At 44.0% G+C, this 13877-nt stretch overlaps 1 protein-coding gene across 3 annotated transcripts in view; it reads right to left on the bottom strand.

The window, feature by feature from the left end:
- Window positions 1-13877, bottom strand: part of LOC133491736 (polypeptide N-acetylgalactosaminyltransferase 10-like) — a 38449-nt gene that overhangs the window by 9520 nt on the left and 15052 nt on the right. For all 3 annotated transcript variants that reach the window (XM_061803285.1, XM_061803286.1, XM_061803287.1), the window contains exons 4-5: window positions 9701-9867; window positions 158-343 (exon numbers count right to left, since the gene is read on the bottom strand). In XM_061803285.1, the coding sequence (XP_061659269.1) occupies window positions 158-343; window positions 9701-9867 (353 nt within the window). The remainder of the gene's footprint in view (window positions 1-157; window positions 344-9700; window positions 9868-13877) is intronic.

The raw sequence follows: 13877 nt of genomic DNA on the forward strand, positions 1-13877 counted from the left end.
CATAGAAACTACACTGTCAAGAGTCTCTTGGAATACTAATTATAACATATTCATATGCGACATATTCAGTACATGACTAAACCACAGGGACCTCGTTCGTTTTAAATTTGCTTTCATGCTGCTGTTTTCGTTCAAATGTTTACATTTCGTTCCTCACCGAGTAGCGGCGGCAACCAGTTGATGTTGGCCTCGCAGTGAGAGTCCAGGAACGTGATGACCTGGGCCTTTGCGGCGGCGGCGCCCAAGAGGCGGGTCCGGATCAGGCCTTCCCTCTTCTTGGTCCTCAGGATGCGCACTTTGGGCAAGCGGTCCATGTACTCCTCCAGCGCCACCTTCAGGTGCTCTGAGGAAAGGAAAAAAAGGTTACAGTTGAAGGGACATTGATGAGGTCATTGGTGCTATTTTAGCTCATTCTGTGCTTGAGAACTGTTGGAAGGAAGACGTGGCCGCACTTGAACTTGTATTTTCGAAATATGCTAACAACCCAATTTGAAATATGTAAAGCCATTAAACACACTGGTTAACACAAGACACGGTCAGAGTTTTTAGGAATAAATTAATAAATACGCCCTGAATTGGTTGCCAGCCAATCGCGGGGCACATGGAGACAGACAACAGTCGCACTCACAAATCGCACCTACGGGCAATTCAGAGTGTCCAGTGAATGTTGCGTGTTTTTGGGATGTGGGAGGAAACCGTCGTCCCCGGAGAAAACCCCACGCAGACACGGGGAGAACATGCAAACTCCACACAAGCGGAGTCGGGATTAAACCCGGGTCCTCAGAACTGTGAGGCCAATGCGTTACCAGTTTATCCACATTTCCGCCTCTAATTCTTCATAAGATATAATATCAAGGGCTCCCAGGTGTTATTGTGAGTACAACCGTTTGTCTCTATGTGCCCTGCTATTGGCTGGCGACCAGTTCAGGGTGTACCCCGCCTCCTGCCCGTTGACAGCTGGGATAGGCTCCAGCACGCTCCGCAACCCTCGTGAGGATAAGGGGCAAAGTCAATGGATGGATGTATATAAAAATCAAAGCTTTGTCGTGCAAACTGAATAGGATCTAGATCTGAACCTTGTGGCACTCCACCGTGAAGACTTCAAACTTCTGCATTTACTATATTCTGTAGTCTAGTAGTATCTACTTAAATAGTGAAATATGTTTTTTTTTTCCAGAAAAAGATGCACTGAAATATAACCGTATTTACAATCTTAAAAAAAAAATCTTTGGTTGTGGCCCTTGTTTAAGTTCATGATTAGAATATGCAGTTGGTCATTAAAAAAAAAAAAAAAAAAAAAAAAGTGCATCGGACCACAAATGTCTCCAGACCAGACGTTGGACACTTTTGTACGACAGTATTATAAAAAGTGACACTGCTGCCCAAGACAGGAGAGCTCGACAGGGAAAAAGCTGTAAGGACAAAAATCCTCCCTCACTATAAATCAAGGCAGAAAAAAAACGGAGTGTCTAAGTCTGAGCGGAAAACCAATTCCCTCGTGAGACGAGACCGTGGAAAGTGGGCGGGTGAGGTGGGGTTGTGACATCGGCGTTTAATTGTGATTAGTTCATTCTCCCTCCGCCTGAATAAATTGCAATACGGCTCAAAGTGTTTACCCAACACAAGGCGGTCATTAATCACGCAAATGAGCGCACGGAAAACGGCGGAAAACAAATTAGTCTCTATTAGGACGCCGGGCGGCCGACGCGTCGGTCACTTCGGACGACGGCGGCGAGTCAGGATTCAAACCACCAACCCTTCAGTCACCGGATGATCTGCTCTACCGGCACTGACCAAAGCAGCAGCACCTTCCGAGGGATGTAAACAGTCGACAAAATAAATCCTCCGTCCTTAATTTATCAGTCGCCTCGTAAAAAAGACCAGACGTTTTTTTCCCCCCCGACTGCAAACGGATGCGTCTCCTCAAAGGGATTAACACGGGACACCCACCGTGGGAACATTGAGCTCAGAATTCATCTGCAGGGCGCTGGCGTTAAACCAAGAACAAAAATAAATAAAAGGCCGCAAATGCCTCATTTATTTACTTGCTAAAAAAAAAAACATATCCCTCCAATAGTGCTGAGTGTGTGGGTCTTCGTGCCCTGACTTTTGTCTTCAGTCAATAAAATAGCATGCTCTATTGGGGTGGAGTCGGGTGATCGACTTGACCAGGCAAGCTTCAATGCCTTCGTCTCATGAGAAAGAAATGAATACTTTGTGTATGTCACACAATCGAGATGCATGTGTGTCTCCTGAACTGTCAAAATTATGTAAATCAACACATCAGAAGCAACCGAGCATGGAGTCAACAAGGAAATCCTGCGATCCTCCTATCTTCACACGTTCATGCGTTTGTGCCGTTCAATTCCATAATTCACTTGGCAATATTTGCTACATTTTCTTTTTGCTTTGGTTGAGGGGAAGGGGGCGTATCCGTAACTCACGCATAGGCCAAATTTTGGCCCACAACACAAACCCAAAAAATTTGACCAAGCGATGAGGTCAGTGTTAGCATGTGCTCCATGCTCCTTGGCAGTGTTTTTATTTTGTAATGCAATGTAATTTGTGCTGTTCAATATATGGCTGAACATCCATCCATCCATCCATCCATCCATCCATCATCCATCCATCCATCCATCCATCCATCCATCCGCTTTTCCGGGTCGGGTCGCGGGGGACGTAGCTTCAACAGGGATACCCAGACTTCCCTTTCCCCAGCCACTTCTTCCAGCTCTTCCGGAGGGATCCCGAGGCGTTCCCGAGCCAGTCGAAAGACATAGTCTCTCCGGCGTGTCCTGGGTCGTCCCCCGGGGTCTCTTCCCGGTGGGACAAGACCGGAACACCTCACGAGTGAGGCGTCCGAATCGGATACCCCAGCCACTTCTTCCAGCTCTTCCGGAGGGGTCCCGAGGCGTTCCCGAGCCAGTCGAAAGACATAGTCTCTCCGGCGTGTCCTGGGTTGTCCCCTGGGGTCTCTTCCCGGTGGGACAAGATCGGAACACCTCACGAGTGAGGCGTCCGGGAGGCATCCGAATCAGATACCCCAGCCACTTCATCTGGCTCCTCTCAATGCGGCGGAGTAGTGGCTCGACACTGAGTCCCTCCTGGATGACCGAGTTTCTCACCCTATCTCTAAGGGAGAGCCCGGACACCCTGCGGAGGAAACTCATTTCGGCCGCTTGTATCCAGGATCTTGTTCTTTCGGTCAATGACCAAAAGTGAGGGTTGGAACGTAGATCGACTGGTAAATTGAGGGCTTCACCTCTCGACTTAGCTCTCTCTTTACCACAACGGACTGATACAAAGTCCGGATCACTGCAGACACTGCACCGATCCGTCTGTTGATCTCCCGCTCCGTTCTTCCCTCACTCGTGAACAAGAGCCCAAGATACTTGAACTCCTCCACTTGGGGAAGGTATCTCTTCCCCGACCTGGAGAGGGCACGGCACCCTTTTCCGACCGAGGACCATACACCCGGATTTGGAGGTGCTGATTCTCGCCCCAGCCGCTTCACACTCGGCTGCGAATCGCTCCAGCGAGAGCTGGAGATCACGGATTGGTGAAGCCAACAGAACCACATCACGGCTGAACATTTTGTTTTGTTTTTTGTCGGCATATCTGATGCTTGTTAAAAAAAAAAAAAAAAAACCCAGGTACTGCTTTTTCGGATATCTAGTTTCAAACGTAGAGTTATAAAAAACTCAAATAAAGTATAGATAAGTGTAAAAAAACTACTTTAAATACAGTGTTTGTACTTTCCACTGATTATTTGTAGCAAAACAATACCAATTTTGGAACTAATTAAGGCACACAGTTTCGGAATTACTTCTCTAATTTAATGCGGAGGTGGGTAGGAGAACGTGTCATCAAGGGCTACGCGGAGGGTGTTGTTTACCACGCGTGTAAAGCACCTCGCCCCTCCACAAAGACATTACCATCGATCGGCACCCGCTAACATCGCCTCGGCATCTCCCTGAAGCGCTGTAGCTCAATTATCTGCGTATGTCACGTAGCGTCGCATCCCGCCCTCCCGCCGTTGCCGTCACACTGCGCCGGCCGCCATTACCTCATTATCTCAGCCATGCACACGCACACTGCGTTCTCGCACACACACACACACACACACACACACACACACACACTGATGAATAAACATGCAAGGCGTATGTTTTTTTTTTTATTTTTGGAGTTTTGTTTTTTTTCCCCCTAATGATCGTCTTCCGTCGCCACGGACGGTGCGGCTGAGTGTCGGTCCGAGTGGCTCTTGACACCGGCTTCCATTCCACCATTTAAGCCGTTACCCAAAAACACAAATGAAACCATCTTGGAAGTGAAAATCAGTTCATCAACTGTTGATTGGTCTTTTACCGCGCTAGAGGGACGGTGTGCTCGGTACGCCGACTGGTTCATTATCTCTTAATACATAATCATCGTAATTAGCGGTTTCCGCTGTCAGTTCAGAAGGTTTCAAATGCCTGTAAACAACTCAACCCGCGGGATGTATTAAAGTCTTCCGGATATGCTGAAGTCCCGCAGTTATGTTGAAGTCTTACAGTTATGCTGAAATGTTGTGAGATGAGATTATGTCTAGCTTTACACCCTGCAACGTCACCATACCTCACCAGACGTCATCTTATTTCCTCCGACTTTGACATATCCGCAAATGCAACATATCCCGTGAGAAGACTTTTAAGATACCTTAAGTACATCCCACGAGACATCAACATTTCTCACGACACGTCGTCATATCCACCTAACTTCAGCAAACTTTGTGAGAAGGCTTATCTATGTTGTTTTCTTTTCTTCGGGAAACAGGCTAATGGCTAGCGTCGCCATGAAGCTAACACAGGGGTGTCAAACTCATTTTTCTCGCAGGCCCGCATCGTAGTTCCGGCCTCCCTCAGAGGGCCGTTTTGACTGTGAAACAATGAAAATATTTAATCGTATCATAATATTTACATCATCAATTTACAAACTAGTTTTGGAATCAAAAATCAAGGGCAATGTGTTTTTCAACTGGTAACGCTTCATCATTTACGATAATGACATTTTGCAATTTTGGTGCAGATTTTGCGAGAATCATGAAAATTGACGCTCTAGATTGGGCGCCGCGGGCCACATAAAATCACGTGGCGGGCTGAATCCGGCCCCCGGGCCTTGGGTTTGACACCAGTGAGCTAACCAGTTAAACCAAAAAGAATGATGAAATGATAATAAGCTTGGAAAATACGTTTCCATTTTAGACAATTCTTCAAATTTTAGGGACTATTTTTACATATCAAGTCACTTCAACGCTACAGATTTTGAAGGCTTTGCCGTAAAAAACGGCCGACGTGATGCTGCCCCACATTTTCGACCAGTCTTCAGCCTTTCAGTGTCGATTCATCTTCGTCGAGTCTAAATATAATTCAGCTTCGAAAAGTTTTGACTGTGAAGGATGGCAGAGGTTGAAGATCAAATAAGCACGTTGTCAACCTTTCAATCTTTTGAACGCTTTGGTTTTAATTCATCAAAGCAGGAGCTTTATTGCTTTTTGGACGCTATCAGATCAAAGATAATAGAGGAAGATGAGGTCACGCAGACGTTCCCTAATCGAACCATCTACGTCTTCGCCGGTGCTTTTGGGGGTTAATTTTGGACACCTTTCGCGCGTCGTTCATCAGCGCCAGCAGCCGAGTGTATATTTATTCAGCTGTGGCAAGCTTCACACACGAGCTGCCCAATGATGGAGGCCTGCCAAGGGCAGATTGATGGCCCAATTGCTCCCCCCCGCCGCTCTCGCCCGCCCCGACGAGCTCACAACGATGTTGCGCGTCTGCTTCGTTCTTGCTTTAATCCCCGGCCTTACAAAACAAGCAGCACCAGATGCACACGGGAGGAGCGCTTTCAAATTGAACGTCACACGCTCGTCCATGTGTCAAAACGTCCGATGCAGACGGCGACTACTTTGTCGTCTTCGCCGAGCTGGGCGCAGGAGGAGGATGACGCTAATTGAGGCTGAGCGCTGAGATGTGTTTGTCAGACGCCTGCCAGGCCTCAAACTGCGACTTCTCTCTAATGTCTCTCTACTTTCTGATGACGTGCAAACGTTATTCGTGCCGATCGGCTTTTTATTCTGTGATCAATCCTAGCAGGAAGACAAGTACTTTGTTCCTCTACTTTGGGCCAATTCAACTCAATGAACACTTTTTTTTTTCAAATGCCATTTGTGGAAAATTGATTTTCCATTTGTGGACAAAGTAACACGACATTTAAAGTCTTGTAGACAAAGTAGCAAGAAGGTTAATTCTTGTAAGGCAGGGGTGTCAAACTCATTTCTATCCGCATTGTAGTTACGGTTTCTGTCAGAGGGCCATTATGACTGAAACCATGGAAATCTTTAATTAATCCATCGTATTTACACATTAATTTTATCAACTAGTTTCAGAATCAGAAATCAAGGGTAATGGGTTTTTCAACTGTTGTTCATGTTTGGTAACACAAAAATGCTTGCAATATCTCAACGTCATCATTGTCATGATATGACAATTTGAAATTTTGTCCAGATTTTAACAATAATTTTGTAGTTGACGTGATTTGTCTTCGTGGGCCACATAAAATCACGTGGGGGGCCACATCTGGCCCACGTGCCTTGAGTTTGACACATGTGTTGTTAGCTATACTGACATTCCTCGTCATGTGGCAAAGTCTCATGACATATTGTTAGATTTATTATTTTATCGTGCATTTGTTTATATCACCCTTGCCCGAATCATTCTCCTTCGGAGCGGCTGTGTGACCCGGAGTGTGACCCGGCGACACCTTCAGGAGTGACGCACCCCTTTGCTGATTCCAAAGCAGATACTCCTCAACAGCATAAACATACTGTAAATCAGATGCCCGGCTGATCTCGAGCAGGTTTATCGGGACAATGCTGCAGCTTTGAGGAAATGTTTATTGTTTTGAGAAACTAATAAAAAAGTAAGGCTGACTCAGAATGGGTGTTGGAGTTGAAGCTGGTCAGCCAAACCCATGTCTACCCGGGGATAAATTGAAGACCTCTCTTGTCCCTTCATTTGCATAATTCATCCAGCGGTTGGGTTTAAACCTCACACATACACTGGGGTCTTGTGAAATAATGAAAAATACTATTTTTTGTTATTTTTACACAGAGGTGCAACGATTAACTGACAACTAATCGATTAAAAACCAAATAGCCGACTATTTTGATCATCCATCCATTGTTTAGCGAGTGTGGTTAAAAACTGAATTAATTAAATTGTACAAGTACGCTGGATTTTTGCCTCTCAAATCTAGATATTGTCATATTTTTGTCGCCTGGAAAATTTCAACTCATTTCCTCTACACAACATATGTGCAAATATGGGAGAATATGCCAGTCTCAATAGGCCGTGGGAACTCGAGGTTAACCAAAAATGCCCCCCCCCCAAAAAAAAAAATAATATATATATATTATTTATTCTTTTTTTTCCCAGGAAAAAACACCTCACCAATTGCTAAGGTTAGCATATGTATTATTGCATCTGCTCAACAACTCAATTAAACAGAAACAGTGCTCGGTTGCAGAGGATGTCACCATGGCAACAGGGCAGAAACCCATCAAAACCGCTGTCCACAAAGTTGAAAAAGCCGACTAATTTGTACCTTTTGTCTGACACTTTTGCGGAATTATTGAAGGTTTACTATTCCGCAGCATAATGGTTAAAAAAAAAGTACGATGGAGAAAATGTCAACCAACATAAGACGAGCAAAACATATTGTCGCCGTCCTCCTCCGTGTTCGTTCTTTCAAAATTACGGTGACTGTGTTTTGCGCACCGCAGCCCATCGCAGATTCCGGCTCCATCATGAAAACACTCCGTCACTCCATAACGCAGCACTTGTCTATTTATACAGGAAGCCTTTCACGAGAATGGAGCATTGATTTGCGGGGCACTTCACCATCACCCTCCTCCTCCTCCTCTTCCTTTTTCCCACAACATCCCTCCATCCTACCACTGACGTTCCTCAGGCAGTCTCTCATCCGGAGAGAAGCATCGATTGAAGCTCACGTTCTGCTTGGGTGTCTGAGGCTTAATTACAGTTGGAATGAGATCTAATCAAAGGGCAGTGGCCCTGAGAGGGAACATCACAGCCGACAGCTCGGGGGGTTTAAACCACGACAATGTAGCGCGGTAAGGTTCTCGCGTTCCCACCCAACCGGAATCTTTTTCTGTGTCAAGAATGAAAAGGAAGTATCTTGATCTTTTTTTTTTCCCCCACAAAATACAATAAAATTTAATTGCCTGGGTTTTTTAAATTTAAAAAAAATAATAAATAAATTAGAAATACATTATTTCGTCTTGTCTGCAACTCTAGTTTTCCAATAAAAAAGAATGTCACCGACGTGAATAAAACCAAATTTCTTCATTTCAGTTAAAAGAAAACTGAAAAAATGGGAAGCCATATTCGTTCATCGATGCCAAATGAAAGGTCTACCTTGTCAAAGTTTTTTTTGTTTGTTTGTTTTTGTCCTTTTTATCAAAAAAAAGAATAATAATAATGTTTTGCCTATAAAGAAATCAAATCACATTTGGAGATGCATGCTATGTAAAAACAATTTGACGCTGCCGAGTGAAAGCAGGCATGTGGCGATGATGATTGCGACCATTTTTTTCAAAAAACATGACAAAAAGAAAATTGTCTTTTTGTTTTTCTTTTGAAAAGAAAAAAACATACAGTTAAATGACTTTTTATGGACAACAATGGTGTGGATATCATTTTGTATCAGGTATCATCACATCAAGGAAAAAAACAAAACAAAACTGTCCCAAATGTCGACGTTGATGTCTTTCGTAATTGAAAAAAGCTCACAAAATGTAGACAGCAGCAACACGTACTTCAAATTATAAGATAAATTAAAAATTCTTGCAGGACCGTGCTTTTTATTGATATGTAAATGACACTTGTCTAATGACGGGAGGATGGGCCACGCGCGTTTCATTTATTGTATTGCTCAGATTAGCACCGGCCTAATGGAGTGCGTTTTAATCGAATGTTTGCTTTATCTGAATCAACCGTGTCACATTTAGTGTCGGGAGTTCGATCGAGGGCTAACAAAATGAGACTTTTGACACGTATTGTGTATGAATGTAGCAGGACTTAAGTTGTTGTCGTTTTGTCAAAGCGTATATCGTATTTTCTGCAACATAAGGCGCACCTCCAATGAATGGCATATTTTAAAACTTTCTTTCCATATATAAGGCGCACCGCATTATAAGGCGGATAGAATAGACGCTACAGTAGAGGCTGGGGTTACGTTATGCATCCATTAGATGGTGCTGCACTAAAGGCTCAATAATGATCCATATATAAGGCGCACCGGATTATAAGGCGCAGCGTCGGCTTTTGAGAAAATTAAAGGCTTTTAGGTGTGCATATTATATATTGTATATTCTGGAAAATATGGTATGCGCTACTCCCTTGGATGCAGCCTCTGCTGTACAGTTGCAGTACGCTTGGCTCTTTCTGGGAGCAGCAGGAGGGTTTCATTTCAGCCTCTGATGTGCGTTAAATGAGTCTGAGGCGGCGGAACATCTCATTACCGTGGAGATAGGAGGTAAACACATCCATCCGTGAAGAATCGTGACAGAAATCGTTAATCGACGAAGGATGTATCGGGAATGTGAGAGGGTTTGGCGGTGGGATGATACGTGACGTACCTTTGTCGCTGAAGTCGTCCACCAGAATGACCTCGGCGATGAGCTGCGGAGGCGAGCGGTTCAGGACGCTGTGGACGGTTCTCAGGAGCGACGACCAGCCCTCGTTGTGGAACGGGATGATGACGCTGGTGTTGGGGAGCTTCTCGGCATACAGCTTCTGTTTACAACTACACACAAGGTTGTAAACCTGATTAGAATTGAGGACTGGCAAAGTCGTAGATCCTAGTTTGGTCGAGTGACTGCCGAAGAGCGCTTATCCTTCTACGATACATTTTCTTAACTGATTGAAACCATTCAACATCCAACTCCCAAACTCTTCTGGTTCAACAGAAATTTGCTCCATATCCGGCACATCTGAAGAGTTGATTTTAACTTTGGAATTTTGAGTCATTTAACGACTGACGCATCTTGTTCTTGATTTACACTTTTTTTTTTAATTTGAAATGCACACTACTGACACCTGCTGGAGTTTAAGTGGAACAGTCGTGGATCAACATCGGTGTAGAGACAGCCGATGTCACGCTTATTGAACAAAGAAAATGTCCATCCCTCCACTTTCGATACTGTTCATCCTTTTTAGGGTGGCATCGAAACAATTTAATCTTCAAAAACCTAACAATGTTTTGAGGGGAGCCAGTGCATTGAAAAAAAAGGTGCAAGAACACAGTAAATTACACAAAATAAATCTGAAGCTGTAGGGTGGGTCTTAAAGAGGGTTTGGAGTTTGAAGTTAGAGAGAAAGGGTTAAGAATTGGGAGTTTGAGATGTGGGCACTAGGGTTGCTAACATTGCGGACTGGGGTTTGTAATGTAGTCTTAGTAAGGTTAAGGTAAGAGGTGGGTTCTGGGTTATGATTAGGGAAAGGGTTGTGAGTTAGGGTAGAGGTCATGTCATTAATTCTGATAGACAGCAATCCCAATGACGGGTCACAGTCATAGCGATCAACTGCTGCGTGACGGCGGCAAGCTGCTAATCGAGGGGATGAGCGATTGCTTCCTGCTTGTGGACTGCATTTCAATAATTTGACACAGGACGGAGGCGTGACAGACAGGCGACAGTTTGTCCCGCTGAATCCCGACAACAGGTCGTACTACAGGAGTCACCGGCGGCAGATCTGTTGACATTCAGTATGTCTCTACAGTTCAATTAAACCTCGGCCAACGTTTCGGTCACAAGGTTGCATCAACAACACGCCAATCAAACTGACACATCATGGGGTGGAGTTTGGGGGAGCGGGGGATGCCAGCCGGTCGGTGTCAGGCGTGTCCGAGTCGTGGCTGTAATTTATGCAGATCACCAAAAGAGCTAGATGACGGTCGTTTCAATTCCAGTTATTCCGTCTTTTTCTAAGCGACGGTATCATCGCACTTTGATAGAAGGTGGAGGCAAGGAAAAATGGAGTCTAATTTTCAGGGAATTGTTAAGAGTCCATGGGTCCATGTTTTTAAGATTGAGAGAGGAATGTTTAGGATTGATTAGCAAGGATCCAGAGGGGACACAGTAGCCTTGTCTCGGCATTTATGGCACCTTGAAAGGGGCTAATAACACCAGATTCTGCAAAAAGGGGGAGTGATTTAATTGTAAAATGATTCTTTGGAATCATTTTTATTTGAGTGACTCAATTCCTTCCATACCAATTCCAGCAGTGAATTCCAAGACTCGTACTCCTACGAGTGAACCTCAAACGCATCAATTTTTTGTAAGTATCGCATGTATCCGAATGAGAATGGCAAGTGTATGTACTTTAGGGCAGGGTACCCAACCGTTTTTTGTGCTTGGGAGCAATCTCATACATGAAAAATGTTGAAGTTGATTGTTGATCATAATCATATGCAACCTCTGTTCTTCAAGTAGAGATAGTGTAGGTTTGGTTTACCTGGGCTGTTCACAGACAGTTTATGAATCAATTTTTTTCCCAGCCCTGAGACTTTTGTGATTGAGAAGTAATAATAATGCTTTTGAAAGCTGTGACAGGAGGTCACGCATCAGCAGGGGAGAATGAAAGTCTGACTTTGGTCTCGTTCCTATAATCCCTGCTATTCTGTGAAATGTCAAAAATCTTTTTACCCACCGTCTGATGAACTCCAAATTTGGCTTTGAAAAGCACCAATTTTATTTGACTTGAAAAAAAGTCCTTTTCTTCCTTGAAAGTGAGGGAATGACTTTGTTGACCAAGTAAAAAATGTTACACAGTCAAGTAAGTACCATTATTTCCGGCCTACAGAGCGCACCGGATTATAAAACTCACCTAGTACATTTGTAAAGGAAATACCATTTGGTACATACATAAGGCGCACCTGTGTAAAAGTTGCAAGTGCCCAGGGCCAGTTAAAAAAAAAAAAACACATACCGGTGAAAATCCCTAGGCAGTAAAACAGCAGCAACACGCTATCACAGAGCAAACAGGGTCGTTTAAAAAAAATAAAAATACCGGTAAAAATCACTGAGACATGGCAGTAAAAGAGCAGCAACATGGTAGCAAAGTGCTAAGGCTAGCGCTGCGCTAACACGGCCGGTTAAAAAAAAAATACTGGTAAAAGTCACTTCCTCGGCGCATATATTCCACTGGTCTCACGGTTACCTTTTCCGCTCGAGTGCCCCCTGGTGGCCGTTAGAAAAAAAAAAAGCACAAATTAGCCGCAGCCGCAGGGTTGAAAGCGTGTGAAAAAAGTCGCAGCTTGCAGGCCGGAAATTACGGTAAATTTCAAGAGTGTTGGGGAAAACATCTGCCAGCGACAACTGTTTTTTGTTTTCGTTTTTTTAATAAACAAAATCTCCTGAGAGAGTCTTGTAACTCAAAAACTCTCACCAGCGATTGGCCTCCGGAAAGCCATCTAACTTCTGTGTGAATTGAATTAAGTATGAAAGTATATGACAAATTCAGAGTGCGCCTCAAATGACTTGGAGGCCACTTGAAGTTCGGACTTTTCGGTTGGCCTCCAAATGACCAGAGCATGTTACGACATTACTGACATTTTTTTCGGCCAAGATTTCCCTGCGGATGACGCAGTGTGTACATTCGCTCACATTTAAAAAAAACTACTTCGTGTTTTCACACCCGAAGGCCGTCCAATCGTCGAAGGCGCTCTACACGCGCGTACGGAGACAGAAAACGACCAATTAAGCTGACGCGATATCCCATTGTTCAAGGACTTAAATAGTTTGGCGACGGTGGTGCTGGTTGGAAAAAAAAAAATAGTACACGTAACAAATCCTCATGCCCAGTCTCTTTAAAAAGTCACACAAAAATGAGCAGGATCGTCGTCGGTAGATTCATCTGCATCGTGTTCCGCGGTGACTCACTTGTTCTCAATAATTGCACCCTCACATCTGCTGCTATTGTGCCAATTCTTCTCATGTTGCTTGCTGAAAGAGGAACATTGGGTGCCTTTTTTTTTCTCAGCAGCTTCGCCAAAATGTTCACTCCAAATGCACTCTGTCGCAGGCAGAATTTATTCTACCCCAATTGGAAAAGGCTCATTTGGTTAACAAGTAAAAAAAAAAAAAAAAAAAAATAGTGCCTTTAGTTAAGTCAAATTTGTGGTTTGCTTGCTTTTATCCTTTATGTTCACAATTTTTAAAAAAATATTTCATATGCTTATCTTTTAACAAAGGTTATTTTGTCTGACTGGACCAAAGCAGTTTTGAAGGTTTCCTGGCTTTATTCGCTCCTTGGCCACTACAAATTATGCATATCTGAAGCAATGCTTGGGTGTCACCTGTTGCAATAAAGCTGGATTTAGCTGGAAATCTCAATGTCTTTTCAACGCAGCTTTCTTTTCACAAGCCATCTGTGACAATTCGGCAGCCCCATTGAACCAAACCAAAAGCCTGTTTCTTTCTGAAAACGCTTTACAGTGAAATGTGTATTGGATCATTTAGTTTGTGGCCAAAATGACTGAAATGGCACACCAGAATCAATAGAACTCGTGCAAGTGACGTCACCGTTTTCACGGCGCAATATTGCCGGTCAAAAAGAGCTGCTCGACAGTGTGGGGGATATTGAACCGGAGGAGAATATTCACAATGCCCGAGACTTGTTGTGCTGTTGGTTGTTACAACAGACAAGGTAGAAATTCAAAGAGATCATTATATGGAATACCAGCTGAAAAGACCAGAAAATATCGATGGATTTCGGCAATTATACGTAATGGATGGTCCCCAACCAAATACGCAC

Source organism: Syngnathoides biaculeatus, chromosome 18 (assembly GCF_019802595.1).
Source record: "Syngnathoides biaculeatus isolate LvHL_M chromosome 18, ASM1980259v1, whole genome shotgun sequence".
NCBI lineage: Eukaryota > Metazoa > Chordata > Actinopteri > Syngnathiformes > Syngnathidae > Syngnathoides > Syngnathoides biaculeatus.